Source organism: Engystomops pustulosus, chromosome 6 (genome assembly GCF_040894005.1).
Source record: "Engystomops pustulosus chromosome 6, aEngPut4.maternal, whole genome shotgun sequence".
Classification (NCBI taxonomy): domain Eukaryota; kingdom Metazoa; phylum Chordata; class Amphibia; order Anura; family Leptodactylidae; genus Engystomops; species Engystomops pustulosus.
In genome coordinates this window covers 23,929,262-23,955,873 of record NC_092416.1, presented here as the reverse complement: position 1 = coordinate 23,955,873, position 26,612 = coordinate 23,929,262, and the positions used below count along the sequence as shown (strand labels likewise).

The window sequence follows — 26,612 nt, the reverse complement described above, 5'->3', positions numbered from 1 at the left end:
ATACAGCCAGACAGCCCCCATGTAGTACAGAGCCAGCCCCCATACAGTATACAGCCAGCCCCCATACAGTTAACAGCCAGCCCCCATGTAGTATACAGCCAGCCCCCATGTAGTATACAGCCAGCCCCCATGTAGTATACAGCCAGCCCCCATTTAGTATACAGCCAGCTCCCATATAGTATACAGTCTACCCCCATGTAGTATACAGCCTTCCCCCATGTAATATACAGCCTGCCCCCATGTAGTATACAGCCAGCCCCCATGTAGTATACAGCCTGCCCCATGTAGTATAAAGCCAGCCCCCATGTAGTTTACAGCCAGCCCCACGTAGTATACAGCCAGCCCCCATGTAGTATACAGCCTGCCACTATGTAGTATACAGCCAGCCCCCATGTAGTATAGAGCCAGCCCCCATGTAGTATACAGCCAGCCCCACATAGTATACAGCCTGCCCCATGTAGTATACAGCCAGCCTGCCCCATGTAGTATACAACCAACCTGCCCACATGTAGTATACAGCCTGCCACTATGTAGTATACAGCCAGCCCCCATGTAGTATACAGCCAGCCCCACATAGTATACAGCCAGCCCCAATGTAGTATACAGCCTGCCCCCCACAGTTTGCTAAACAGATAAAACAAATTAACTTAATACTCCCCCACCGTCGCGGCCCGATTTCCGCCGCGTGGCTCCCGATCCCCGTTGCGGCTGCACTATTCTTCATGCAACACAAATTTCTGCACTGAGAGGGGCGTTTCAGTGCTCAGATGGACACTGCTACATTTATCATACAAAGTCCAGCAGAAGTGAGCCACATGCCCCACTTTAAAGGTGCATCAAAAAAAAACATTGTAACTGTCTTGTTACATTGGAGATCATTTGCCTATAAACAAGTCAACAAGAGTCACTTTGAGAGGCTGGATGGGAAGAGTTGACACTAAAGACTCTTCAATGTTGAGCTCAGGGTATTGATTCTTTTACCAGCAGTAAAAGACAAAGAGGGAATGCATGCTTCAGATTAAGATCCATTTCCTAGCTATGTCTATCTCTGTTTTTTTTGTTGTAGAACAGAAATACTTACGTAGTTGGAAAGGCCAGTTTTAACATAAAAGAAGGAATGTTATAAAAAAAAAATGTATAACCTATCTCTGGGGATATTAGATGAGTGGTATAAAAGCTTAGTGTACGGGTCAGAATATTATACACTACAAGGTTTACACTTTTTTTAATATGGTTTATAATATGTTAAGTCAAAGTTCTAAAAAAATTTGGACATTATTTACGCAAAATATTATTCATTCTGTTTTCCTCTCAGGTGCAGAATCGGCTGCAGGTAAATGTATCATATTATATATAATATACAGCCCCCTTTATTATGTAATATTAAGCCCCCTTATTATATAATATACAGACCACCAAATTATATAATATATAACATCCCTTATTTAATAATATACAACCCCTTATGATAGTTGCTACAGTAATTTGCCCATTTTCAAAAATAATAAAGAAGTTACTTACTTCGACTCCACTCAAGTTTCCACGCCGCTGTACGCACCACCTTCATCTTCATGGCTACTTACTTTAGGCTGCACCATCTTCATGGCTTAATTTACTTTAGGTTGCACCAGAATTTTGCCATAGATTACGTTATAGCTGAAATCTATACAAGGCTGGAACTGATGTAGACTTCATTCTTGTGCACAAGTGCTGGAAACTCTCCAAGAGATTTTATTAAATTGATTGCTGAAATGTTATATTGTATATTTATATTATAACTTGGTGTAACTTGTGTCATATATGTTATACTGTAGTAATATATTATCTGATGATAAAGTAAGAGTCTTTCAGTGAAAAATTGTGTAATTAAATTTCCTTTGTAATAGTTGTAGATGTAATATTATTTTCTCTGTTTTATTTCAAACAGTCAAATCTCAAATTAAGAAGTGTCCTGAAGAACCAGTCGTGAAAGAAGGTAAGGGTTGCCATATACCATGAAGTCCTGACACCAGGATGGTCAATCCTTTAGTCTGTGATGGCATTATCATTATATTTTATTTAAACCACACATTTTAATTCCAATCTAATTCAAATGTGGCTTTGTTTTTGTATGTTCATTTTACAGCAAACACCGTTTAACCCCTTTCCCATTTTACAGTTCTGTTTTTAACTCCCCTCCTTCTACAAGCCACAATATTTTGATGTTACCATTTATAGAGCCTAATGAACACAAGGTGTAATTTCTAGTGGCAACCATTTATTATACTTTGTCCTGTATAGAGAAAAGTTGGTATAAAATTCCAAATATGAATTTAACAAAAAAGTAGTTTTGCTATTTTCTATTTTCTAACAGACTTCCCCTCTTTTTCCCCTCTTTTTTGGGAGTTAGTATGCTATTATAATAAATAGTTTTTGCCAAAAAAAATCTCCTCATCTCCATATTAGCATACTTGGACCGGCTCGTTACTCGGACGAGTATCTCGCCGGCTCGAGATTGAGCATTAAATTAAGTGAAGAACAGCCTTTTCATTACATAATAAAATATTCCAGATGTTTGCAGATGTTTTGCTTGTTAGAAAACATTGAAATAACACTATTCTTCACTTTCCAGGTGTGCGCGCGTGTCTCCCGCTAAGTTAGGAGATGTTCGGAACATCTGGAATGTGAAGAATATTGTTCTTTCAATGTGTTCTGCACTTAAATGGTCCTGTGTTCACTGTTTTTAATGTTTTAATTCTATTCTTCACTTCGCAGATGTGCGCGCGTATCTCCGAACCTATCGGGAGACACGCACAAACACCTGCAATGTGAAGAATAGAATTAAAACATTAAAAACAGTGAATACAGGAGCATTTAAGTGCAGAACACATTGAAAGAACAATATTCTTCACATTCCAGATGTTCCGAACATCTCCGAACTTTGCGAGAGTCACACGTGAACACCTGCAGAGTGAGGAATAGTGTTATTTCATTGTGTTCTTACAAGCAAAACATCTGCAAACATCTGGAATATTTTATTATGCACTGTTCTTTTAATGTTCTCCTTTACTAAAAAAATACTCGGGTCTCCCATTGACTTTAATGGGGTTCGTTATTCGATACGAGCACCCGAGCATCGGGAAAAGCTTGTATCGAATAAGGAGCACCCGAGCATTTTAGGCCTCATTAATCTCTAATCCTGAACCTTATTTTAAAAAACAAAAATCTCTGTAAAGTGTTATTTTTACAATTATGTTTTCAATTATATTACTTAAAACTATATGACCTTTTTATTCATTTACATTCAAATTTGTATTGGTGTCAAAATGGCAAAAAAATGTTAAAAATTTATATATGGGTTTCCACTCTAAAGTTACCCATAGGAATAACTATTTTACGACATCCATGGGAGCATTGGAGATGCCCCCTGCCTTAATGGACACCACTGTGGAGAAAACGGAGAACTGAAGGACCATGGGAGTTGTAGTTGTAGACACTGGACATCTTGGAGATAACTCCGCCTACTTTTGAAAGTCCATACAATTTTGTGAATTATGAAAACAAACTATTTAAGCTCCATTTTGTGATTAATGACATAGAGTTTTGTTGTATTTATTTATTCATAGCATCATGGGGTTTTGTATCAGACGTTCATATCCCCAGGATAGCCCTTTAATGCTTAGGTACACAGATTACAGTTGATCACTAAAGGTAGCAGTGAAAATATATAATAGAAAAATTGCCAATGTCTTTTTCAAGGTTCAGGAATCATTCCTTTTTATATAGGTTTTATATGTTCTTCAGGAGTATGTTTGAAAAGAGTAGAAAACAAGTCCTTCCCCAAACAATGGATCCGTATTCATGCAGATTATCTACTTCCTATGCATTTTTTTCATATCCCAAACACGTGCGGCACCATACCGCTCCGTACCCGGAAAAATATAGGACGTGTCCTATCCTTCTCCGTAGTACGGCGCCGTGCGCCATTAATTCCTATGGAGAGGGGCGAGGGTGAGCTGCGCTCACCTCCTCCTCCTCTCCCCGTGCACTGCCGTTGCCCGCTATGGTACGGTGCGGGCGGGCAACGGCAGTGTGAATATAGCCTATGTCTTTTTACAATGGAGGCCATGTTGTGAAAGTTTAGGAGGAGCCTGGACACCTTTATTAAAAGATAGAATATGATAAATTATGCAGAATGGATTTCTAGAGATGGAACATTGAGCCAGAGAGTTATTCTACCATATTTGAAGTTGCAAAGGACTAGAGATGAGCAAACATACTCGTCCGAGCCTGATGCTTGTTCGAGCATTAGCGTACTCGTAACTGCTCGTTGCTCGGACGAATACTTCGCCAGCTCAAGCAAATGGCATCTCTCGCCGTTGATGTTTGGCGGCCAGAAACAGAGCCAATCACAAGCCAGGAGACTCTGCACTCCACCCAGCAGTGGTTGGCTGGCCTGATCAGGTGACCCTGGAATAGACAAGCCCCTGCCCGCGCTGCTCGCATCATTCTCTGCCTGGATGCCGTTAGGGAGAGAGCTGCTGCTGGTCAGGGAAAGTGTTAGGGTGTTATATTAGCTTAGTGTTAGGCAGGAGTGAGTCTACAAGAACCCAACAGCCCTTCTTAGGGCTAGAATAGCGTTATATTTTATTTTTTTTTAATTTGCTTGTGGCTGGGCTTGCTGGCACTAGTAGTGCAGCTAGTACCATATTGTGAGGAATTTGCAGGGAGACTTGGGAACGTTCTATTTAGCTCTTAGTGACACACATATCCATCTCAAACACCTAAGTGGGACAATTTAATAGGGGTTTGATTGAATTAGGCACAGTCTGCTGATTTTTTTGTTTGACTTTAATTTTTTTTTCAAAACTAAAAGTCATCACAGGCAAAGCACAAAATCCAGTTGTGTGCTGTCAGTATAGGTTAGAAACTATCCATACAAGAATCCAACAGCCCTTGTTAGGGCTACAATAGCGTTATATATATATATATATATATTTTTTATTTGCTTGTGGCTGGCCTTGCTGGCACTAGTAGTGCAGCTAGTACCATATTGTGAGGAATTTGCAGGGAGACTTGCAAACGTTCTATTTAGCTCTTAGTGACACACATATCCATCTCAAACACCTAAGTGGGACAATTTATTAGGGGTTTGATTGTACAGTTGCCGTTTTTTTTTTACTTTAATTTTTTTTTCAAAACTAAAAGTCATCACAGGCAAAGCACAAAATCCAGTTGTGTGCTGTCAGTGTAGGTTGCAAACTATCCATAGCAATCATCATCATCTTGCTGTGGTTGCTGTGTGATTTCTTCTGATCATTTTGTAAAACAAAAAAAAATACAAAAACATAAAAAAAAACACAAAAAAACAAAAAAAAACACAACATTTTTTTACAGATTACACTTTAATTTTGAAAATGTTGAACCCGAGGGCTAGGGGTGGGGTTAGAGGACGAGGGCGTGGGCGTCCAACTACTGCAGGGGTCAGAGGGCGTGGTCCTGGGCGGGGTGAGACACCACCTGCTGATGAGGGAGCAGGGGAACGCCGCAGAGCTACACTCCCTAGGTTCATGTCTCAAGTTACTGGGACTCGTGGTAGAGCACTGTTGAGGCCAGAACAGTGCGAACAGGTGATGTCGTGGATTGCAGACAATGCTTCTAGCCATTTGTCCACCAGTCAGTCTTCCACGCAGTCCACCCATGTCACCGAAATCAGCACTCCTCCAGCTCCTCCACCACAGCCTCTTTCCCTCCAGTCTGCCCCCTCCCAGGAAAATTTGGCATTTGAATCGGCATACTCAAAGGAACTGTTTTCTGGACCCTTCCCAGAGTCACAAACCACTTGTCCGGTTGCTGCTGAGCTCTTACCCGATGCCCAGTCTGTGGGTCATTATGACATTGTTGACGTAGTGGAAGAAGTTTGTAAAGAGGTGTCAGACGATGAGGAGACACGGTTGTCAGATAGTGGTGAAGTTGTTGTCAGGGCAGGAAGTCCGAGGGGGGAGCAGACTGAGGGATCGGAGGATGATGAGGTTACAGACCCAAGCTGGGTTGATAGGCCGGGTGAACACAGTGCTTCTGAGACGGAGGCGAGTCCTCAACGAGAACAGGTTGGAAGAGGCAGTGGTGGGGCCAGACGGAGAGGCAGGGCCAGAGCTGGTGCATCAGCGCCAAATGTTTCACATAGTGAAGCTCCCGTGGCGAGGGCTAGATTTTCGGAAGTCTGGAGGTTCTTTAAAGAAACACCGGATGACCGACGGACTGTGGTGGGCAACCTGTGCCACACTAGGATGAGCAGGGGTTCCACCACTACCAGCTTAACCACGACCAGTATGCGCAGGCATATGAATGCTAAACACCCCACTCAATGGAACCAAGGCCGTTCACCTCCGGCCGGGCACACCACTGCTCCATCCCCTGTGTCATCTGCTAGTCAGCCCCCTGCCCAGGGCCCCGGCCCAAACACCTCCCGTGCAAAAACCACACCTTCGCCTCCATGATCCTCCACAGCATCCACCAATGTCTCCATGCGCAGCGCTCAGCTGTCTATACTCCAGACACTGGAGAGCAAGAGGAGATGCAGTGCAACCCACCCACACGCCCAAGCCCTCAACGTCCACATCTCCAAATTACTTAGCCTGGAGATGCTGCCCTATAGGCTGATAGAGACTGAGGCCTTTCGCAACCTCATGGCGGCGGCCGCCCCTCGGTATTCGGTCCCCAGCCGCCACTACTTTTCCCGATGGGCCGTCCCAGCCCTCGACCAGCATGTGTCAGACAACATCATACGTGCCCTGACCAACACCGTTTCTGACAAGGTCCACCTGACCACTGACACGTGGACGAGTGCTGCCGGGCAGGGCCACTGTATATCGCTGACGGCACATTGGGTTAACTTGGTGGAGGCTGGGACCGAGTCTGACCCTGGGGCTGGTCATATACTGCCGACGCCGAGGATTGCGGGGCCTACCTCGGTCCAGGTCTCAAAGGCCTACTATGCCTCCTCCTCCTCCCACCCCTCCCCCACCTCCTCCTCTGAATTTCCATTCGTGGGCATGGCGCCATCAGTCGGTAGCTCTATGCACAGCAGCAGTGCCGTCGCTAAGCGACAGCAGGCGGTGCTCAAACTGCGGAGCCTAGGCGATAAAAGGCACACCGCCCAAGAGCTATTACAGAGCATTAAGGCGCAGACTGATCTGTGGCTGGCACCGCTGAACTTGAAGCCAGGCATAGTTGTGTGTGACAACGGCCATAACCTGGTGGCGGCTCTGCAACTCGGCAGACTGACACATGTGCCATGCCTGGCCCATGTGTTAAATCTCATAGTTCAGCGGTTCCTCAAGACATACCCCAATCTGACTGATTTGCTCACGAAGGTGCGCCGCATCTGTGCGCATTTCAGGAAGTCCAGCACAGATGCTGCCACTCTCAGAGCAGCGCAGCACCGCCTCCAACTGCCCGCTCACCGACTGTTGTGTGACGTGCCCACGAGGTGGAGTTCAACATAAACCATGTTATCCAGAGTTTACCAGCAGCGCAGAGCGATTGTAGACTGCCAGATGTCAACTTACACCAGAACTGGTAGTCATTTCAGTCAGCTTCCTCAAGTCTACAATGAGGAGTGGACATGGATGTCTGTCAGGTGCTGAGTAACTTTGAGGAGTCAACACAGATGGTCAGTGGCAATGTCGCCATCATCAGCCTCACCATCCCGCTGCTTGACCTGTTGAAAAACTCTCTGGTCAGCATGAAGTCGGAAGCTTTGCGCTCGTCACAAGAGACGGGGGAAGAAGATTCCCTTGTTGATAGCCAAAGCACCCTCAGGTCTGTTTCTCAGCGCATATCGGAGGAGGTGGAGGAGGATGAGGAGGAAGAGGAGGAGAATGTTGGCGAGACAGAAGAGGGGAACATTGCTCAGTCCTTCACTGTTCAGCGTGTATGGGCAGAAGAAGAGGAGTTGGAGGAGTTGGAGTAGGAGGAAATGGACAGTCAGGCCAGTGAGGGTAGTGATTTCTTGCGAGTTGGGACTCTGGCGCATATGGCAGATTTCATGCTAGGCTGCCCATCCCGTGACCCTCACGTTCAAAGAATTTATTCCAGCACTGATTACTGGGTGTTCACTCTCCTGGACCCACGGTACAAGCAAAATCTTTCCACTCTCATCCCTGGAGAGGAAAGGAGTGTGAGAATGCATGAATACCAGCAGGCCCTGGTGCACAAGCTGAAACAGTATTTCCCTTCTGACAGCGCTAGTGGCAGGGGGCGTAGTTCTGCGGGACACTGTCACCTGTCCCCAGTCTCGGCAGAGTAGGGCTTATCTTTACAGAAAGATGGTGAGGGAGTGCGTAGCTGACCATACCATCGACCTAAATGATCACACAGCTCCCTACAACTACTGGGTTTCAAAGCTGGACATGTGGCACGAACTGGCGCTGTATGCCTTGGAGGTTCTTGCCTGCCCTGCCGCTAGCGTGTTGTCTGAGTGGGTTTTCAGTGCAGCTGGTGGCATCATCACACCTGTCGACTGACAGCGCTGACAGGCTGACGCCTATCAAGATGAATAAAGCCTGGATTTCTAAGGATTTCCATTCTCCACCAGGTGAAAGAAGCTCAACCTGAATAATGTATGCACTCCTCCTCCTCATTTTCCTCCTTCTCCTCCTCTTTGTACACTAAAGCAGAGGAAACTGGCCATTTTTTGCCAGGGCCTACTGGCTCTAGGTATAGTACTCTATGTATTTAATTTTTCTGGAGGGCCACCCATCCGGTCCTCTGGTTTGAAAACTTTTTTGCACTGCCACATAAAGGCACTCAATCTATTTAATTTTTCCGGAGGACCACCTACCTGCTCCTCTGGTTTGAAAACTTTTTTGGACTGCTACATACAGGCACTATCCAAATTTAATTGTCTCCATAGCAGCCTCAACACTTCGTCTTTATAGCTGCCTCCACACGTTGTCTCCATTGCTACCTCCACACATCATCTCCATAGCTGCCTTCCCAAAGTCGGCCATATAGCTGCCTCCATACATTGTCCCCTTAGCAAACGAGCTGTGTCAGGCAGAATTTTGGGTTGTTTTCATGGCTTCCACATCAAACTTGTTAACTTTGTCGCCCCCCTGCTGTGTTATCTACAAAATATACTGGCAAATTTTTATCATTTACCGATATTATTTCAGCGCTTCTTGCGCATCTGTTTACATTCCCCTCACACACCATAACTAAGCCAATTACTTATAAGAACAGTGCTACTCTTGATCTTATACAAAAGGTTCTTAGAAGTGCTGTTTGTAGCCCCCGCCTGCTTTGAAAATTACAATTTTTTCAAAGTAAATGCTTCTTGCCCCCAGGCCCATTTTGGGTGGCGAGGAGCCAAGAGACAGGGGCTTGGACAGGCGAAAGCTCGCCTGGCAGGGGACCGCCAGCTCCATCCCAAGATTAGGCAGCCTCAGAGGCATTCATGCATACTGCCCCTGCTGTTTCCTGTCCATTTCGCCTCCACGATCCTCCACAGCATCCACCAATGTCTCCATGTGCAACTTTCAACTGTCTATACCCCAGACGCTGGAGCACGAGAGGAAATACAGCACATCATCCCCTTATGAAACGAGCTGTGTCAGGCAGAATTTTCAGGTGTTTCACCAGATACATAATGGAACTCGGCGCATCTGTCGCTGCCATGCTGGAGACCTGAAGTTTCAATCATAGCAGCGCAATATGGATGCCCCATACTGTCGCTCTTAATCATGGAAGTCGTCTCCATGGCTGCCTCCACATGTCGTCCCCTTATCAAACGAGCTGTGTCAGGCTCATTTTTCGGGTGTTTCACCAGATACATTATGGAACTTGGTCACTATGTCGCCCCCATGCTGTGTTATCGACTAAATATACCGTCAACCTTTTGTTGACATAGGAAATCATTTCAGCGCTTCTTGCTCACCTCTCTGCCACCCATTGGTTTGAAGCCTGAGTCCATTTAGGGTATGTCGCCATGACACTCTCTAGCCTGCCGCTCTGCATTCCGTCCCCTATAGTGTCAGGGTCAATTATTGCATGTTTTAGATGCTATCTAGCCTCATTCGGTCACTCTGTCATGGCCATGCTGTTGCCCATAATTTTGGCATAATGGTGCGATTAAGCAGCCTCAGAGGCATCCATGCATGGTGCACCTGCTGTTTCCTGTCCATTTCCGTGGTGTTTCCATCCTTTTCTGAGGTTTCCAGGTGTTTGGCTAAGCTTCCCTGTGCAGACCGTTGGTCCCCTTGAAAAATGCTCGAGTCTCCCATTGACTTCAATGGGGTTCGTTATTCGAGACGAGCACTCGAGCATCGGGAAAAGTTTGTCTCGAATAACGAGCACCCGAGCATTTTAGTGCTCGCTCATCTCTACAAAGTACTATATTAAGAAAACTTTATGAAGGAAATTACTGCTGGTATTCCAAGCTTGTTAGATATAGCTCTCAAAAAAGTACATCTCGGAGTTCCGATCTTAAAATTAATCTTGTGCTTTATTTCATAAAAATGAATAAAACATGAATAAAAATCGCGACGTGTTTCGGTTCTGTACTAGAACCTTCTTCAGGCAAAAAACATAAATCTTACATTGTGTTGTTGAGTATAAATACATGTACAAATTTATATGAAAGTCAGGCAACTATGGTACTAACATGTGTTTTCTTTCATTTTTACAGTCCAGAAATTTGGAATAAAAGTTATTTTGAATTTCAGTGAGTATAAGTATCTATTTTTAATGTAAAGAATACATTTTGGCAAATTTGTTTTCCAAGATATTAATAAGATGTTTAATTAGTCAATGGTATGATCTCTGGATTACTACGTCTTGAAGTGCACCGGCTGGATGCTGGTCTATACCTAAGAAAATCTGTTCTATAGCACCAGGAACAGGCAAGAGAGACTTCAGAATGGGCTGAGGTCCCAGCGGGGATCATGGGTAAAATTGTAGGTTGGGGCAGGTAAAACAGGTTTGCATGTTTTAGACAGACTTAAGTTTTGAAAAAGGTAATCAGAAGGACAAGGCTGAGAAAAAAATAATAAGTTGGAAAACCAGACTTAAGTCAATTATTCATAAAATAGTCAGAATTCAGATGCACGAACGATTGTTTACACCCCATGGAAAACAGGCTGTATGTTGGATTGGCCCAACAGACTGCACACTATGCAGAGGACGGAAGTAAAGACGCTGCAGTCTGGCCAGTGTACAAGAATCTGTGCATTATATTTTTATACAACGCATGAAAGTCCATCCTCTGTGCACTGTGCAGTCTGTGCAGTCGGCCGGCCCGAGATATGGCCTGTTTACAATCAGACTGCTCACAATCATGAGCAGGAGGTTTAAGACTATATAATTCTCAGCTGGGCCTCGACTAGGAATTTAGAGGCACCTAACTGACAATATTTTTGGGCCCCATCCCTTACTTTAGTTCCCATCTTTTGCCATTATGCCATATTACATATTGGTGCTACATAAATTCCTTCTCCTATTTATAGTTCCCTGGAATGAATTATAGCAAATTTATGATTATTATATGTATTGAATCCCCTTAACTGACATACAGCACCCACTAATTCATTAAGGGTGTGTTCATATAATATAAAGCACAAACTACATATATACTGTATTTAGCCCAGCACATGTCCCCCATAGGTAGTCACAACACATGGCATGTAGTAGGTAGGTAGCCCCAGCACAAGCCCCCAGTAGATAGGTAGCCCTGACATGCCCCTAGTAGTTAGGTAGCCCCTTTACATGCTCCCCAGTAGATAGATAGCCCGTGCACATCCTCCCCAGTGGATAGGTAGCCCTCCACATGCCTCCCAGTAGATAGGTATCCCCTGCACATGCTGCACAGTATATAGTCATAGCACATGACCCCCAGTAAACAGAGATTCACAGCATATGCCCACATTATATATACAGCACGGCATAAAACAAATACAAAAATCAATACTAACCTACCTGCTCTCCCTGCAGCCGGCTCCTCCTTGCTCCTGTGCAATTCAGAGCACCAGCAAATGTCAGTGACCACTTCTCTCTATGACTCTGGAGCTGTTGCCTAAGCACAAAGGTTGCAGGCACAAATTTTGATATGGCCAGCCCGGAGAGGAAATAAGATTACTAGGATTTCAATAAAGATATTCTTAAACATCGCAGCCTATTAATGAAAGTTCCAAAGGAAGGACATATTCTGATCAGATTATTATTAAGACATATTACTGGCAATTCTGCAGAGATTTGATTTTCTAATATAGGTTCTTAAATGTTAAATTACAAATTTGAAATATGTGGACATTTTAAATATCAAATGATAATTCCTTCTATTTTCATCACAGGTGCAGAATCAACTGGAGGTACAGTAAATCTAGTGAAAACATTTTTATTCTTTACCTGATTTGATTAAATCAGTATTATCGTTTTGGTATCTTTTTGCATAATATTTTATTCCCTATACTGGGACCTGGTTGACCTTTATTGGGTACCATTTTTCTTCCTCCTATTGTAGTACTCATTTTCCTAGAGCACATCTCCTACAGCAATATTGTATTTCTACTCATTTCTCTTAATCTAGTTCGTCAGTTTCTAAATTCCAGAAGTAGTCTGGACTAATTTGTACACTAATTAGCTATGACACTAAAGGTGGTTTTTGTAGACAAAGGAAGGAAACATCAGCCAATTGTCTTCTCTCGCTTATGGTAGAAAGGGCTATAGGCAGGAACAGCTGAGAAGAGGGTTTAGCGTTAGGGCTCCCTCCACCCCATATGATATATTAACATGGGGAGAGAAAAAGAACTGGACCGCACATCCACACATCACACAATGATCTACTGCCTCTAGGCTACATTATATAACGAACTCGAGGTTCTGAGTTACATTTTGATCAAATTGTATAAGCCCACCAACCAATTCACGGTGACCTCTTTATGGTGGGTCCCTACGCTATTATGTGCGGCATCACATGGCGTCCACCACCGCTGCAGCACAGCACCGGCAGGGACCAAGACCCGGTTGCCCCCCAGTACCTATACTGGCAGGCATAGCCCCCACTGGCACCACACCCCAGAAGCAGCGGACGCCATGCAACACCGCACCATGTGAACAGGAAAAAAGGCTCACCATGTTTGAACAGGTGTTGAATACTCACTATTCCATGTGGTCTCAGACACTAGCTGAGAGGAAGTAGGCGGCCCCTATATGCAGTCTCCTGCTAATTTAAAAACACCTGGGTCGAATGGGGCGGAGTGCTGGTACCAGGAAAAACAAAATAAATGAAGGGATAGAATGTACTAAACCAACATGGGGAGAGAAAAAGAACTGGACCGCACATCCACACATCACACAATGACGTACTGCCGCTAGGCTACATTATATAAACAACTCCAGGTTCTTAGTTACATTTTGATCAAATTGTATAAGCCAACCAACCACTTCACGGTGACCTCTTTATGGTGGGTCCCTACGCTATTATGTGCGGCATCACATGGCGTCCACCACCGCTGCAGCACAGCACCGGCAGGGACCAAGACCCGGTTGTCCCCCAGTACCTATACTGGCAGGCATAGCCCCCATGACTCCGGGCCCTGGGCCCCCACCGGAACCGCACCCCAGAAGCGGTGGACGCCATGCAACACTGCACCATGTGAATAGGAAAAAAGGCTCACCATTTGTGAACAGGTGTTGAATACTCACTGTTCCATGTGGTCTCAGACACTAGCTGAGAGGAAGTAGGCGGCCCCTATATGCAGTCTCCTGCTAATTTAAAAACACCTGGGTCGAATGGGGCGGAGTGCTGGTACCAGGAAAAACAAAATAAATGAAGGGATAGAATGTACTAAACCAACATGGGGAGAGAAAAAGAACTGGACCGCACATCCACACATCACACAATGATCTACTGCCGCTAGGCTACATTATATAACGAACTCGAGGTTCTTAGTTACATTTTGGTCAAATTGTGTAAACCCACCAACCACTTCACGGTGACCTCTTTATGGTGGGTCCCTATGCTATTAAGTGCGGCATCACATGGCGTCCACCACCGCTGCAGCACAGCGCCGGCAGGGACCAAGACCCGGTTGCCCCCCAGTACCTATACTGGCAGGCATAGCCCCCATGGCTCAGGGCCCTGGGCCCCCACCGGCACCACACCCCAGAAGCGGCGGACGCCATGCAACACCGCACCATATGATATATTGTTTTCTCTCAGTAGGCTAGTTATAGGAGTGAGTTATACCCGTATACCCTGTGTATACCCGTATCTCCTGATATGGTTATGGAAAAGAGTATAGTTTACGAGCAGCTTCCATCAGGCTTAATGTGACCATAAGGAAATGTATTTGCCCCAATACGTCTCTTGGAACTGAGTCGTCTCCCAATCTAGATTCACCAACATCATCGACAATGATGATACAATGATATATATATATCCGCAACTACAGAGCATATTAGTTATTATGAAATACGATGTAAACTTATGATTAGAGATGAGCGAACACTAAAATGCTCGGGTACTCGTTATTCGAGACGAACTTTTCCCGATGCTCGAGTGCTCGTCTCGAATAACGAACCCCATTGAAGTCAATGGGAGACTCGAGCATTTTTCAAGGGGACCAAGGCTCTGCACAGGGAAGCTTGGCCAAACACCTGGGAACCTCAGAAAAGGATGGAAACACCACGGAAATGGACAGGAAACAGCAGGGGCAGCATGCATTGATGCCTCTGAGGCTGCTTAAACGCACCATTATGCCAAAATTATGGGCAACAGCATGGCCATGACAGAGTGACAGAATGAAGCTAGATAGCATCTAAAACATGCAATAATTGACCCTGACACTATAGGGGACGGCATGCAGAGGCAGCGGCAGCAGGCTAGAGAGTGTCATGGCGACATACCCTAAATGGACTCAGGCTTCAAACCAATGGGTGGCAGAGAGGAACCAAAGGAGGTGAGCAAGAAGCGCTCAAATAATATCGGTACATGATAAAAGTTTGCCAGTATATTTTGTGGATTACACAGCAGGGTGGCGACAAAGTTAACATGGAAGCCATGAAAACAACCCAAAATTCTGCCTGACACAGCTCGTTTGATAAGGGGACCATGTATGGAGGCAGTGAACTAGTAGTAGATTAAAGGTGCTGCAGTTAAAACTATGTTAGTTGGATCTTGGCATGGAGCTGGCGCTCCGCTGCCAGGCGAGCTTTCGCCAATCCAAGCCCCTGTCTCTAGGCTACTCCCCAAACAGCACTTTTGTATAAGATCAAGTGTAGTAGCGTTCTTATAAGTTTAGGATATGCCGGGTGAGGGGAATGTAAACAGATACGCAAGAAGCGCATGATGCGCATGGAGCTGGCGCTCCGCTGCCAGGCGAGCTTTCGCCAATCCAAGCCCCTGTCTCTAGGCTACTCCCCAAACAGCACTTTTGTATAAGATCAAGTGTAGTAGCGTTCTTATAAGTTTAGGATATGCCGGGTGAGGGGAATGTAAACAGATGCGCAAGAAGCGCATGATGTGCATGGAGCTGGCGCTCCGCTGCCAGGCGAGCTTTCGCAAATCCAAGCCCCTGTCTCTAGGCTACTCCCCAAACAGCACTTTTGTATAAGATCAAGTGTAGTAGCGTTCTTATAAGTTTAGGATATGGCGGGTGAGGGGAATGTAAACAGATGCGCAAGAAGCGCTGAAATAATATCCCTAAATGGTAAAAGTTTGCAAGTATATTTTGTGGATTACACAGCAGGGTGGCGACAAAGTTAACAACTTTGATGTGGAATGCCCTGTAATAGCTCTTGGGCGGTGTGCCTTTTATCGCCTAGGCTCAGCAGTTTCAGCACCGCCTGCTGTCGCTTAGCGACGGCACTGCTGCTGTGCCTAGAGCTACCGACTGATGGCGCCATGCCCACGGATGGTAATTCGGAGGAGGAGGAGGTGGAGGAGGGGTGGGAGGAGGTATAGTAGGCCTTTGAGACCTGGACCGAGGTAGGCCCCGCAATTCTCTGCGTCGGCAGTATATGACCAGCCCCAGGGTCAGACTCGGTCCCAGCCTGCACCAAGTTAAGTGTAGTAGCGTTCTTATAAGTTTGGGATATGGCGGGTTAGGGGAATGTAAACAGATGCGCAAGAAGCGCATGATGCGCATGGAGCTGGCGTTCCGCTGCCAGGCGAGCTTTCGCCAATCCAAGCCCCTGTCTCTAGGCTACTCCCCAAACAGCACTTCTAAGAACCTTTTGTATAAGATCAAGTGTAGTAGCGTTCTTATAAGTTTAGGATATGCCGGGTGAGGGGAATGTAAACAGATGCGCAAGAAGCGCTGAAATAATATCCCTAAATGGTAAAAGTTTGCCAGTATATTTTGTGGATAACACAGCAGGGTGGCGACAAAGTTAACAACTTTGATGTGGAATCCATGAAAACAACCCAAATTTCTGCCTGACACACCTCGTTTGATAAAGGGACGATGTATGGAGGCAGCTATATGGACGACTTTTGGAGGTAGCAATGGAGACAACGTGTGGAGGCTGCTATGGAGACAATTTAATTTGGATAGTGCCTGTATGTGGCAGTCCCAAACATTTTTCAAACCAGAGGAGCAGGTAGGTGGCCCTCCAGTAAAATGGGATAGATTGAGTGCCTGTATGTGGCAGTCCCAAAAATTCTTCAAACCAGAGGAGCAGGTAGGTGGCCCTCCAGTAAAATGGAATAGATTGAGTGCCTGTATGTGGCAGTCCCAAAAATTGTTCAAACCAGAGGAGCAGGTAGGTGGCCCTGCAGTAAAATGGAATAGATTGAGTGCCTGTATGTGGCAGTCCCAAAAATGTTTCAAACCAGAGGAGCAGGTAGGTGGCCCTCCAGTAAAATGGGATAGATTGAGTGCCTGTATGTGGCAGTCCCAAAAATGTTTCAAACCAGAGGAGCAGGTAGGTGGCCCTCCAGTAAAATGGGATAGATTGAGTGCCTGTATGTGGCAGTCCCAAAAATGTTTCAAACCAGAGGAGCAGGTAGGTGGCCCTCCAGTAAAATGGAATAGATTGAGTGCCTGTATGTGGCAGTCCCAAAAATTCTTCAAACCAGAGGAGCAGGTAGGTGGCCCTCCAGTAAAATGGAATAGATTGAGTGCCTGTATGTGGCAGTCCCAAAAATTGTTCAAACCAGAGGAGCAGGTAGGTGGCCCTGCAGTAAAATGGAATAGATTGAGTGCCTGTATGTGGCAGTCCCAAAAATGTTTCAAACCAGAGGAGCAGGTAGGTGGCCCTCCAGTAAAATGGAATAGATTGAGTGCCTGTATGTGGCAGTCCCAAAAATTGTTCAAACCAGAGGAGCAGGTAGGTGGCCCTCCAGTAAAATGGAATAGATTGAGTGCCTGTATGTGGCAGTCCCAAAAATGTTTCAAACCAGAGGAGCAGGTAGGTGGCCCTCCAGTAAAATGGAATAGATTGAGTGCCTGTATGTGGCAGTCCCAAAAATGTTTCAAACCAGAGGAGCAGGTAGGTGGCCCTCCAGTAAAATGGAATAGATTGAGTGCCTGTATGTGGCAGTCCCAAAAATTTTTTAAAACAGAGGACCGGGTAGGTGGCCCTCCAGAAAAATGGAATAGATTGAGTGCCTGTATGTGGCACTCACAAAAATTGTTTCAAACAGAGGACCGGGTAGGTGGCCCTCCAGAAAAATTAAATGCATGAAGTACTATAGCAAGAGCCAGTGGGCCCTGTCAAAAAATAGCCATTTTCCTCTGCTTTACTGTACAAAGAGGAGGAGAAGGAGGAAAATGAGGAGGAGGAGGAGGTGTGGATCAATTATTCAGGTTGAGCTTCCTTCACCTGGTGGAGATTGGAAATTCTGAGAAATCCAGCCTTTATTCATTTTAATAAGCGTCAGCCTGTCAGCGCTGTCAGTCGACAGGCGTGTACGCTTATCGGTGATGATGCCACCAGCTGCACTGAAAACCCGCTCGGACAAGACGCTAGCGGCAGGGCAGGCAAGAACCTCCAAGGCGTACAGCGCCAGTTCGTGCCACATGTCCAGCTTTGAAACCCAGTAGTTGTAGGGAGCTGTGTGATCATTTAGGACGATGGTATGGTCAGCTACGTACTCCCTCACCATCTTTCTGTAAAGATCAGCCCTACTCTGCCGAGACTGGGGACAGGTGACAGTGTCTTGCTGGGGTGACATAAAGCTGGCAAAAGCCTTGTAAAGCGTACCCTTGCCAGTGCTGGACAAGCTGCCTGCTCGCCTACTCTCCCTCGCTACTTGTCCCGCAGAACTACGCACTCTGCCGCTAGCGCTGTCAGAAGGGAAATACTGTTTCAGCTTGTGCACCAGGGCCTGCTGGTATTCATGCATTCTCACACTCCTTTCCTCTGCAGGGATGAGAGTGGAAAGATTTTGCTTGTACCGTGGGTCCAGGAGAGTGAACACCCAGTAATCGGTGCTGGAATAAATTCTTTGAACGCGAGGGTCACGGGATAGGCAGCCTAGCATGAAATCTGCCATATGCGCCAGAGTACCAACGCGTAAGAATTCACTCCCCTCACTGGCCTGACTGTCCATTTCCTCCTCCTCCAACTCCTCCAACTCCTCTTCTTCTGCCCATACACGCTGAACAGTGAAGGACTCAACAATGGTCCCCTCTTGTGTCTCGCCAACATTCTCCTCCTCTTCCTCCTCATCCTCCTCCACCTCCACCTCCTCCGATATGCGCTGAGAAACAGACCTCAGGGTGCTTTGGCTATCAACAAGGGAATATTCTTCCCCCGTCTCTTGTGACGAGCGCAAAGCTTCCGACTTCATGCTGACCAGAGAGTTTTTCAACAGGCCAAGCAGCGGGATGGTGAGGCTGATGATGGCGGCATCGCCACTGACCATCTGTGTTGACTCCTCAAAGTTACTCAGCACCTGACAGATATCAGACATCCACGTCCACTCCTCATTGTAGACTTGAGGAAGCTGACTGACCTGACTACCAGTTCTGGTGGAAGTTGACATCTGGCAGTCTACAATCGCTCTGCGCTGCTGGTAAACTCTGGATAACATGGTCAGTGTTGAATTCCACCTCGTGGGCACGTCGCACAACAGTCGGTGAGCGGGCAGTTGGAGGCGGCGCTGCGCTGCCCTGATAGTGGCAGCATTTGGGCTGGACTTCCTGAAATGCGCACAGATGCGGCGCACCTTCGTGAGCAAATCAGACAGATTGGGGTATGTCTTGAGGAAACGCTGCACTATCAGATTTAACACATGGGCCAGGCATGGCACATGTGTCAGTCTGCCGAGTTGCAGAGCCGCCACCAGGTTACGGCCGTTGTCGCACACAACCATTCCCGGCTTGAGGTTCAGCGGTGCCAGCCACAGATCAGTCTGCGCCGTGATGCCCTGTAATAGCTCTTGGGCGGTGTGCCTTTTGTCGCCTAGGCTCAGCAGTTTGAGCACCGCCTGCTGTCGCTTAGCGACGGCACTGCTGCTGTGCCTAGAGCTACCGACTGATGGCGCCGTGCCCACGGATGGTAGTTCGGAGGAGGAGGTGGAGGAGGGGTGGGAGGAGGAGGAGGCATAGTAGGCCTGAAACACCTGGACCGAGGTAGGCCCCGCAATCCTCGGCGTCGGCAGTATATGAGCAGCCCCAGGGTCAGACTCGGTCCCAGCCTCCACCAAGTTAACCCAATGTGCCGTCAGCGATATATAGTGGCCCTGCCCGGCAGCACTCGTCCACGTGTCCGTGGTCAGGTGGACCTTGTCAGAAACGGCGTTGGTCAGGGCACGGATGATGTTGTCTGACACGTGCTGGTGCAGGGCTGGGACGGCACATCGGGAAAAGTAGTGGCGGCTGGGGACCGAATACCGAGGGGCGGCCGCCGCCATGAGGTTGCGAAAGGCCTCGGTCTCTACTAGCCTATAGGGCAGCATCTCCAGGCTAAGCAATCTGGAGATGTGCACATTAAGGGCTTGGGCGTGCGGGTGGGTTGCACTATATTTGCGTTTCCGCTCCAGCGTCTGGGGTATGGAGAGCTGAACGCTGGTGGATGCTGTGGAGGATCGTGGAGGCGACGATGGGGTTTTTGTGCCAGGGTCCTGGGCAGGGGGCTGACTAGCAGCTGACACAGGGGAAGGAGCAGTGGTGTGCACGGCCGGAGGTGAACGGGCTTGTTGCCACTGAGTGGGGTGCTTAGCATTCATATGCCTGCGCATACTGGTGGTAGTTAAGCTAGTAGTGGTGGAACCCCTGCTGAGCCTGGTTTGGCAAATGTTGCACACCACAGTCCGTCGGTCATCCGGTGTTTCCTTAAAGAACCTCCACACTTCTGAAGATCTAGCCCTCGCCGCAAGAGCCCTCACCACGGGAGCTTCACTAGTTGACAGTGGCGCTGATGCACCAGCTCTGGCCCTGCCTCTCCGTCTGGCCCCACCACTGCCTCTTCCAACCTGTTCAGGTCGAGGACTCTCCTCCGTCTCAGAAGCACTGTGTTCACCCGGCCTCTCAACCCAGCTTGGGTCTGTCACCTCATCATCCTCCGATCCCTCAGTCTGCTCCCCCCTCGGACTTCCTGCCCTGACAACAACTTCCCCACTGTCTGACAACCGTGTCTCCTCATCGTCGGACACCTCTTTACACACTTCCACTACGTCAAGAAGGTCATCATCACCCACAGACTGTGACTGGTGGAAAACCTGGGCATCGGAAAATTGCTCAGCAGCAACCGGACAAGTGGTTTGTGACTGTGGGAAGGGTCCAGAAAACAGTTCCTCAGAGTATGCCGGTTCAAATGGCAAATTTTCCTGGGAGGGGGCAGACTGGGGGGGAGGAGGCTGAGGTGCAGGAGCTGGAGGAGTGGGGATTTCGGTGACATGGGTGGACTGCGTGGAAGACTGACTGGTGGTGGACAAATAGCTCGAAGCATTGTCAGCAATCCACGACATCACCTGTTCGCACTGTTCTGGCCTCAACAGTGCTCTACCACGAGTCCCAGTAACTTCAGACATGAACCTAGGGAGTGTAGCTCTGCGGCGCTCCCCTGCTCCCTCATCAGCAGGTGGTGTCTCACCCCGCCCAGGACCACGGCCTCTGACCCCTGCAGTAGTTGGACGCCCACGTCCCCGCCCTCGTCCTCTACCCCTAGCCCTCGGGTTAAACATTTTTAAAATGAGAGTTATAACTTTTTTTTTTTTTTTACTTCTTTTTGGGTTTTTTTGTGTTTTTTTGTGTTTTTTTTTTTTTTTTGTGTTTTTAAAACCAAACAATCCTATCATATTGCTATGGCTATTTTCTAGCCAAGTATCAAAGGAAGCACACTACTATGCCAGATGAGATGACACTGAGTTATTGCCTAATAGAAATCCAACCCCTACTGAATTTTGCCACTTCGGCCTTTGCTATGGATATGTACGCCACTAAGCGCAGAACACAGCGGTCGCAAGTCTCACTACAAATTGCTCAGAATTGGCAAGTACATGCACTGCAGAAACTACAGCCACCAGCAGATCAACCAGAAATCAAATATATAGAACGCTACTGTAGGCTTCAAGAAGCTGTTTGTATTCTCCTATGGCTATTTTCTAGCCAAGTATCAAAGGAAGCACACTACTATGCCAGATGAGATGACACTGAGTTATTGCCTAATAGAAATCCAACCCCTACTGAATTTTGCCACTTCGGCCTTTGCTATGGATATGTGCGCCACTAAGCGCAGAACACAGCGGTCGCAAGTCTCACTACAAATTGCTCAGAATTGGCAAGTACATGCACTGCAGAAACTACAGCCACCAGCAGATCAACCAGAAATCAAATATATAGAACGCTACTGTAGGCTTCAAGAAGCTGTTTGTATTCTCCTATGGCTATTTTCTAGCCAAGTATCAAAGGAAGCACACTACTATGCCAGATGAGATGACACCGAGTTATTGCCTAATAGAAATCCAACCCCTACTGAATTTTGCCACTTCGGCCTTTGCTATGGATATGTGCGCCACTAAGCGCAGAACACAGCGGTCGCAAGTCTCACTACAAATTGCTCAGAATTGGCAAGTACATGCACTGCAGAAACTACAGCCACCAGCAGATCAACCAGAAATCAAATATATAGAACGCTACTGTAGGCTTCAAGAAGCTGTTTGTATTCTCCTATGGCTATTTTCTAGCCAAGTATCAAAGGAAGCACACTACTATGCCAGATGAGATGACACTGAGTTATTGCCTAATAGAAATCCAACCCCTACTGAATTTTGCCACTTCGGCCTTTGCTATGAATATGTGCGCCACTAAGCGCAGAACACAGCGGTCGCAAGTCTCACTACAAATTGCTCAGAATTGGCAAGTACATGCACTGCAGAAACTACAGCCACCAGCAGATCAACCAGAAATCAAATATATAGAACGCTACTGTAGGCTTCAAAAAGCTGTTTGTATTCTCCTATGGCTATTTTCTAGCCAAGTATCAAAGGAAGCACACTACTATGCCAGATGAGATGACACCGAGTTATTGCCTAATAGAAATCCAACCCCTACTGAATTTTGCCACTTCGGCCTTTGCTATGGATATGTGCGCCACTAAGCGCAGAACACAGCGGTCGCAAGTCTCACTACAAATTGCTCAGAATTGGCAAGTACATGCACTGCAGAAACTACAGCCACCAGCAGATCAACCAGAAATCAAATATATAGAACGCTACTGTAGGCTTCAAGAAGCTGTTTGTATTCTCCTATGGCTATTTTCTAGCCAAGTATCAAAGGAAGCACACTACTATGCCAGATGAGATGACACTGAGTTATTGCCTAATAGAAATCCAACCCCTACTGAATTTTGCCACTTCGGCCTTTGCTATGGATATGTGCGCCACTAAGCGCAGAACACAGCGGTCGCAAGTCTCACTACAAATTGCTCAGAATTGGCAAGTACATGCACTGCAGAAACTACAGCCACCAGCAGATCAACCAGAAATCAAATATATAGAACGCTACTGTAGGCTTCAAGAAGCTGTTTGTATTCTCCTATGGCTATTTTCTAGCCAAGTATCAAAGGAAGCACACTACTATGCCAGATGAGATGACACTGAGTTAGTGCCTAATAGAAATCCAACCCCTACTGAATTTTGCCACTTCGGTCTTTGCTATGGATATGTGTGCCACTAAGAGCTAAACACAACGGTAGCAAGTCCCCCTGCTAATTCCTCACAAAATGGTAAAAGATGCAAATTAAAATAAAAAAGTAGAACGTTATTGTAGCCCTAAGAAGGGCTGTTGGGTTCTTTGAGAATCACTCCTGCCTAACAGTAAGCTAATAGAACACCCTAACGCTTTCCCTGACCAGCAGCAGCTCTCTCCCTAGCGGCATCCAGAGACAGAATGATCCGAGCAGCGCGGCCAGCGGCTAGTCTATCCCAGGGTCACCTGATCTGGCCAGCCAACCACTGCTATCGACGTGTAGGATCTCCGGAGATGATCTGCTATAGGGCGTGGCATATAGCAGCGCCATCTTCCATTTATGCCTCAGCTGGAGAGAAGCCTATGACGATAAGTTTGCAGGGTCTGGCAAGGTTCCTCTGCTTTTTCATCATGGTCTCTGGGTATTGGTGTCCCTGTATGTCCAGGTAGAAGGTTTTTCGCGATTTTTGCTTTGGAGTTGCTTGTTAAGCGGAAATAACATGGAGATAGTGGCTCACGCTTCCATCACCTTTTTAAAAACTTTTTTTACTGTTTTATTTTGTCCTACTGTGGGGAGTGAACAAGAAATCATTTGATCACGCGTTCAGCGTAATATATTGCAATACTAATGTAAAAGAACCAATCTTGCATATGCTGACAGCAGCACTGTTAGATCACGCTGAAAGTACAATATAACAGACATCTACTGAGGGCAGCCCTGGGGTCCTTCATAAGCACATCCGTGCCTGGCAAGGAGGGTGCCAATTGGCTGCGTAAGTCCCCTGTACTGCCCCATTGTTGCCATGTTCCCTATGACTATGGCATCTATATGGTTAAATAGCCCAGATAATGAGTATTTTGACTCCAACAGTTAGTGCGGGAGCCTGGTTGTCACACACAGAAGCACAGCCCTTGTGATTGCTACGATATACATGCACATTGGATTGCGACAAGCCCAGTTAAAGGAAACCTACCATTTCAAATGGTAGGTTTAAGCTGTAAACACCGAGCACCAGCTCAGGGTGAGCTGGTGCCGGTGCTTAGTTTCGTTAGTGTTAAAACCGCGGTATCGCGGTTTTAACACTTTTTAAACTTTATAGCAGAAGCCGCTTCGGCGCAGGATCGTGCGCACGCAGCGCCGAAGCAGTTTATGCTATAAAGTTTAAAAAGTGTTAAAACCGCGATACCGCGGTTTTAACACTAACGAAACTAAGCACCGGCACCAGCTCACCCTGAGCTGGTGCTCGGTGTTTACAGCTTAAACCTACCATTTGAAATGGTAGGTTTCCTTTAAGAACAGGTCCTAATATGTTTTAGTGTATAAAAGTTCTGGAATATTTTGATGTTACTTTCACAAATAGATAATTTCCCATTTTTTTCTCAGATGGTGATGAACAACAATCAGTGACAGGTAAATTTACTGGAGTAATGTCTATTTATGTTGGAGGTTTTAGATTAGGAAATTAAGACATTCTTTTGTTGTACAGTGGGCTGGAACATGGAAGTTTCACCATTGTAATAAAAATATACTTCTTAATGCTATGGAGCAGCATGTTGGTTCGGTGGTTAACACTACAGCCTTATAGAGCTGGGGTCCTTGGCTGAAGTTCCATCTAGGTCAGTGATGGCAAACCTTTAAGAGACCGAGTGCCCAAACTACAACAAAGACCCGCTTATTTATTGCAAAGTGCCAACACAGAAATTTAATTTGTGATTTATACTCCCTTCTGTCACAGTTTTCATTGATACCAGCACCTGAGGACACCAATAAAGTAGAAAATAGTCCCAGGTAGTCCTGTCACTTTAAAATAGCTCTGTGCACAGCAAGTCCTGGGCTGTCTGGGACTGCAGGAAGATACCTGGAGTCATCTCTGGTGATGGCCTGAGTGCCCACAGAAAGGGCTCCGAGTGCCACCTCTGGCACCAGTGCCATAGGTTAGCCATCACTGATCTAGGTCAACATCTACAAATGATTTGTATGTTGTCACCGTGTTTTTGTGGGTTTCTTCCACACTCCAAAACATACTGGTTGGTTAAAAAGATTGTGAGCCCCATTGGGGACAGGGACTGATTTGGTAAGTTCTGTGCAGCGCTGCATGATCTGTGAGTAATATGCAAATAAAGGAATTATTATTATTATTATTATTCAGGAAGATTCTATCTTGTAGGATACGCTATATGTCTTCTTACAATGGTAGTCATGATGTGACAGCAGCAAACAAGTCCAAGAGACCTGGACATCTTTATTGAAATATATCATAAGTTTATGGGGGAAAAGATTCTAGAGATGGAATGTTGAGCCAGAGACTTTTTCTGCCATATTTGTATCTGGACCTGGTGCCAAATTTAAGTTGATAGTCATACATAAATGTGCGATTGGCACTTGCAGGGTGCGCCAGATTATTGAATACTGTGTGCTGGTCTTCACTGGCACAATCTGCATATTGCTGAGGCAAAGTGCACATCATGCCTTATTGCATCACTAATGATAAATCTGGCCTATATCTATAATAAAAGTAAATCAATCCCATTGTTCTGTATTCCTGTCTGTAAAACAGGATTTGCTATCTATTCTTATTCCCATTGCAATCAATCACATCTAATGGGGCTCAAGAGCTATAGTTCCACATTTTAAAACATACAGTACACAATTACAAGTAATAAGTAAATCTAGAAACTTCAAAATGGTTGCTCAAAGGTGATAGAACTTTCCTTGCTACCTGTGTATAACGTTGGTGGGAAACGTTTGAGCGTTTATCTCTTCTTACCAGTTAGGTACAGTGGGTTTCTGGGTTCAATTGCAATTAAAGTTATATCAAATTTGAGCAACCATTTTGAACTGCCTGGATTTTATATTGCATGTATTCTGGGGTAATACCTGTCCATGGCACCCTCTACAAATCAGGAGTGCGGCCTAAATATTTCTCAACAATTATACAATTACAAATTTTTACAAAAATAGTTAAAGACATATAGACAGGCAAAATGATTTACAGTAAAGATCTAATTGGACTTTATTGCAGAAACCACTGGAATAGAGATATTTCATTTTATCATTTCATAAAAGAGAGTTGTCTAGGATAAAATGGGTTATAAATGAGGGACAGTGAGTACAATGAATGTCTATTTTCAGTGGGTATATTAAAAAAGAACATTTTAGTAAATTTAGGATTTTAAATTCCAAAATATTTAGAAAATTGAATTATTCAATGTTATCTTCTATATCTATACTATCTATAGATACAAAACTGTTAAATCACATTGGCCCACATTAATCATAAACAGGTGCAGTTTGCCTGTGTGGTTTGCTGATGGAGGGGGAGAATAATGAATTGTGGCGCAGGTTCTTCATGATTCTGGTGCTCACTGCACTGCCCCAACAGAGTGCACCAACTTTTTTTGGTACACCTATAACATAGGGCGTACAACATACTTCTGTCGGACTCTGCATGATAAATGTGACGCACGGTCCGACTGAGCCCGGAATACCCAGAA

At 45.9% G+C, this 26,612-nt stretch overlaps 1 protein-coding gene across 1 annotated transcript in view; it reads left to right on the top strand.

The window, feature by feature from the left end:
* Positions 1-26,612, top strand: part of LOC140065876 (uncharacterized) — a 112,340-nt gene that overhangs the window by 5,319 nt on the left and 80,409 nt on the right. The window contains exons 2-6 of the mRNA XM_072113437.1: positions 1,316-1,333; positions 1,928-1,975; positions 10,670-10,705; positions 12,330-12,347; positions 24,502-24,528. Coding sequence (XP_071969538.1) covers positions 1,316-1,333; positions 1,928-1,975; positions 10,670-10,705; positions 12,330-12,347; positions 24,502-24,528 — 147 coding nt within the window. The remainder of the gene's footprint in view (positions 1-1,315; positions 1,334-1,927; positions 1,976-10,669; positions 10,706-12,329; positions 12,348-24,501; positions 24,529-26,612) is intronic.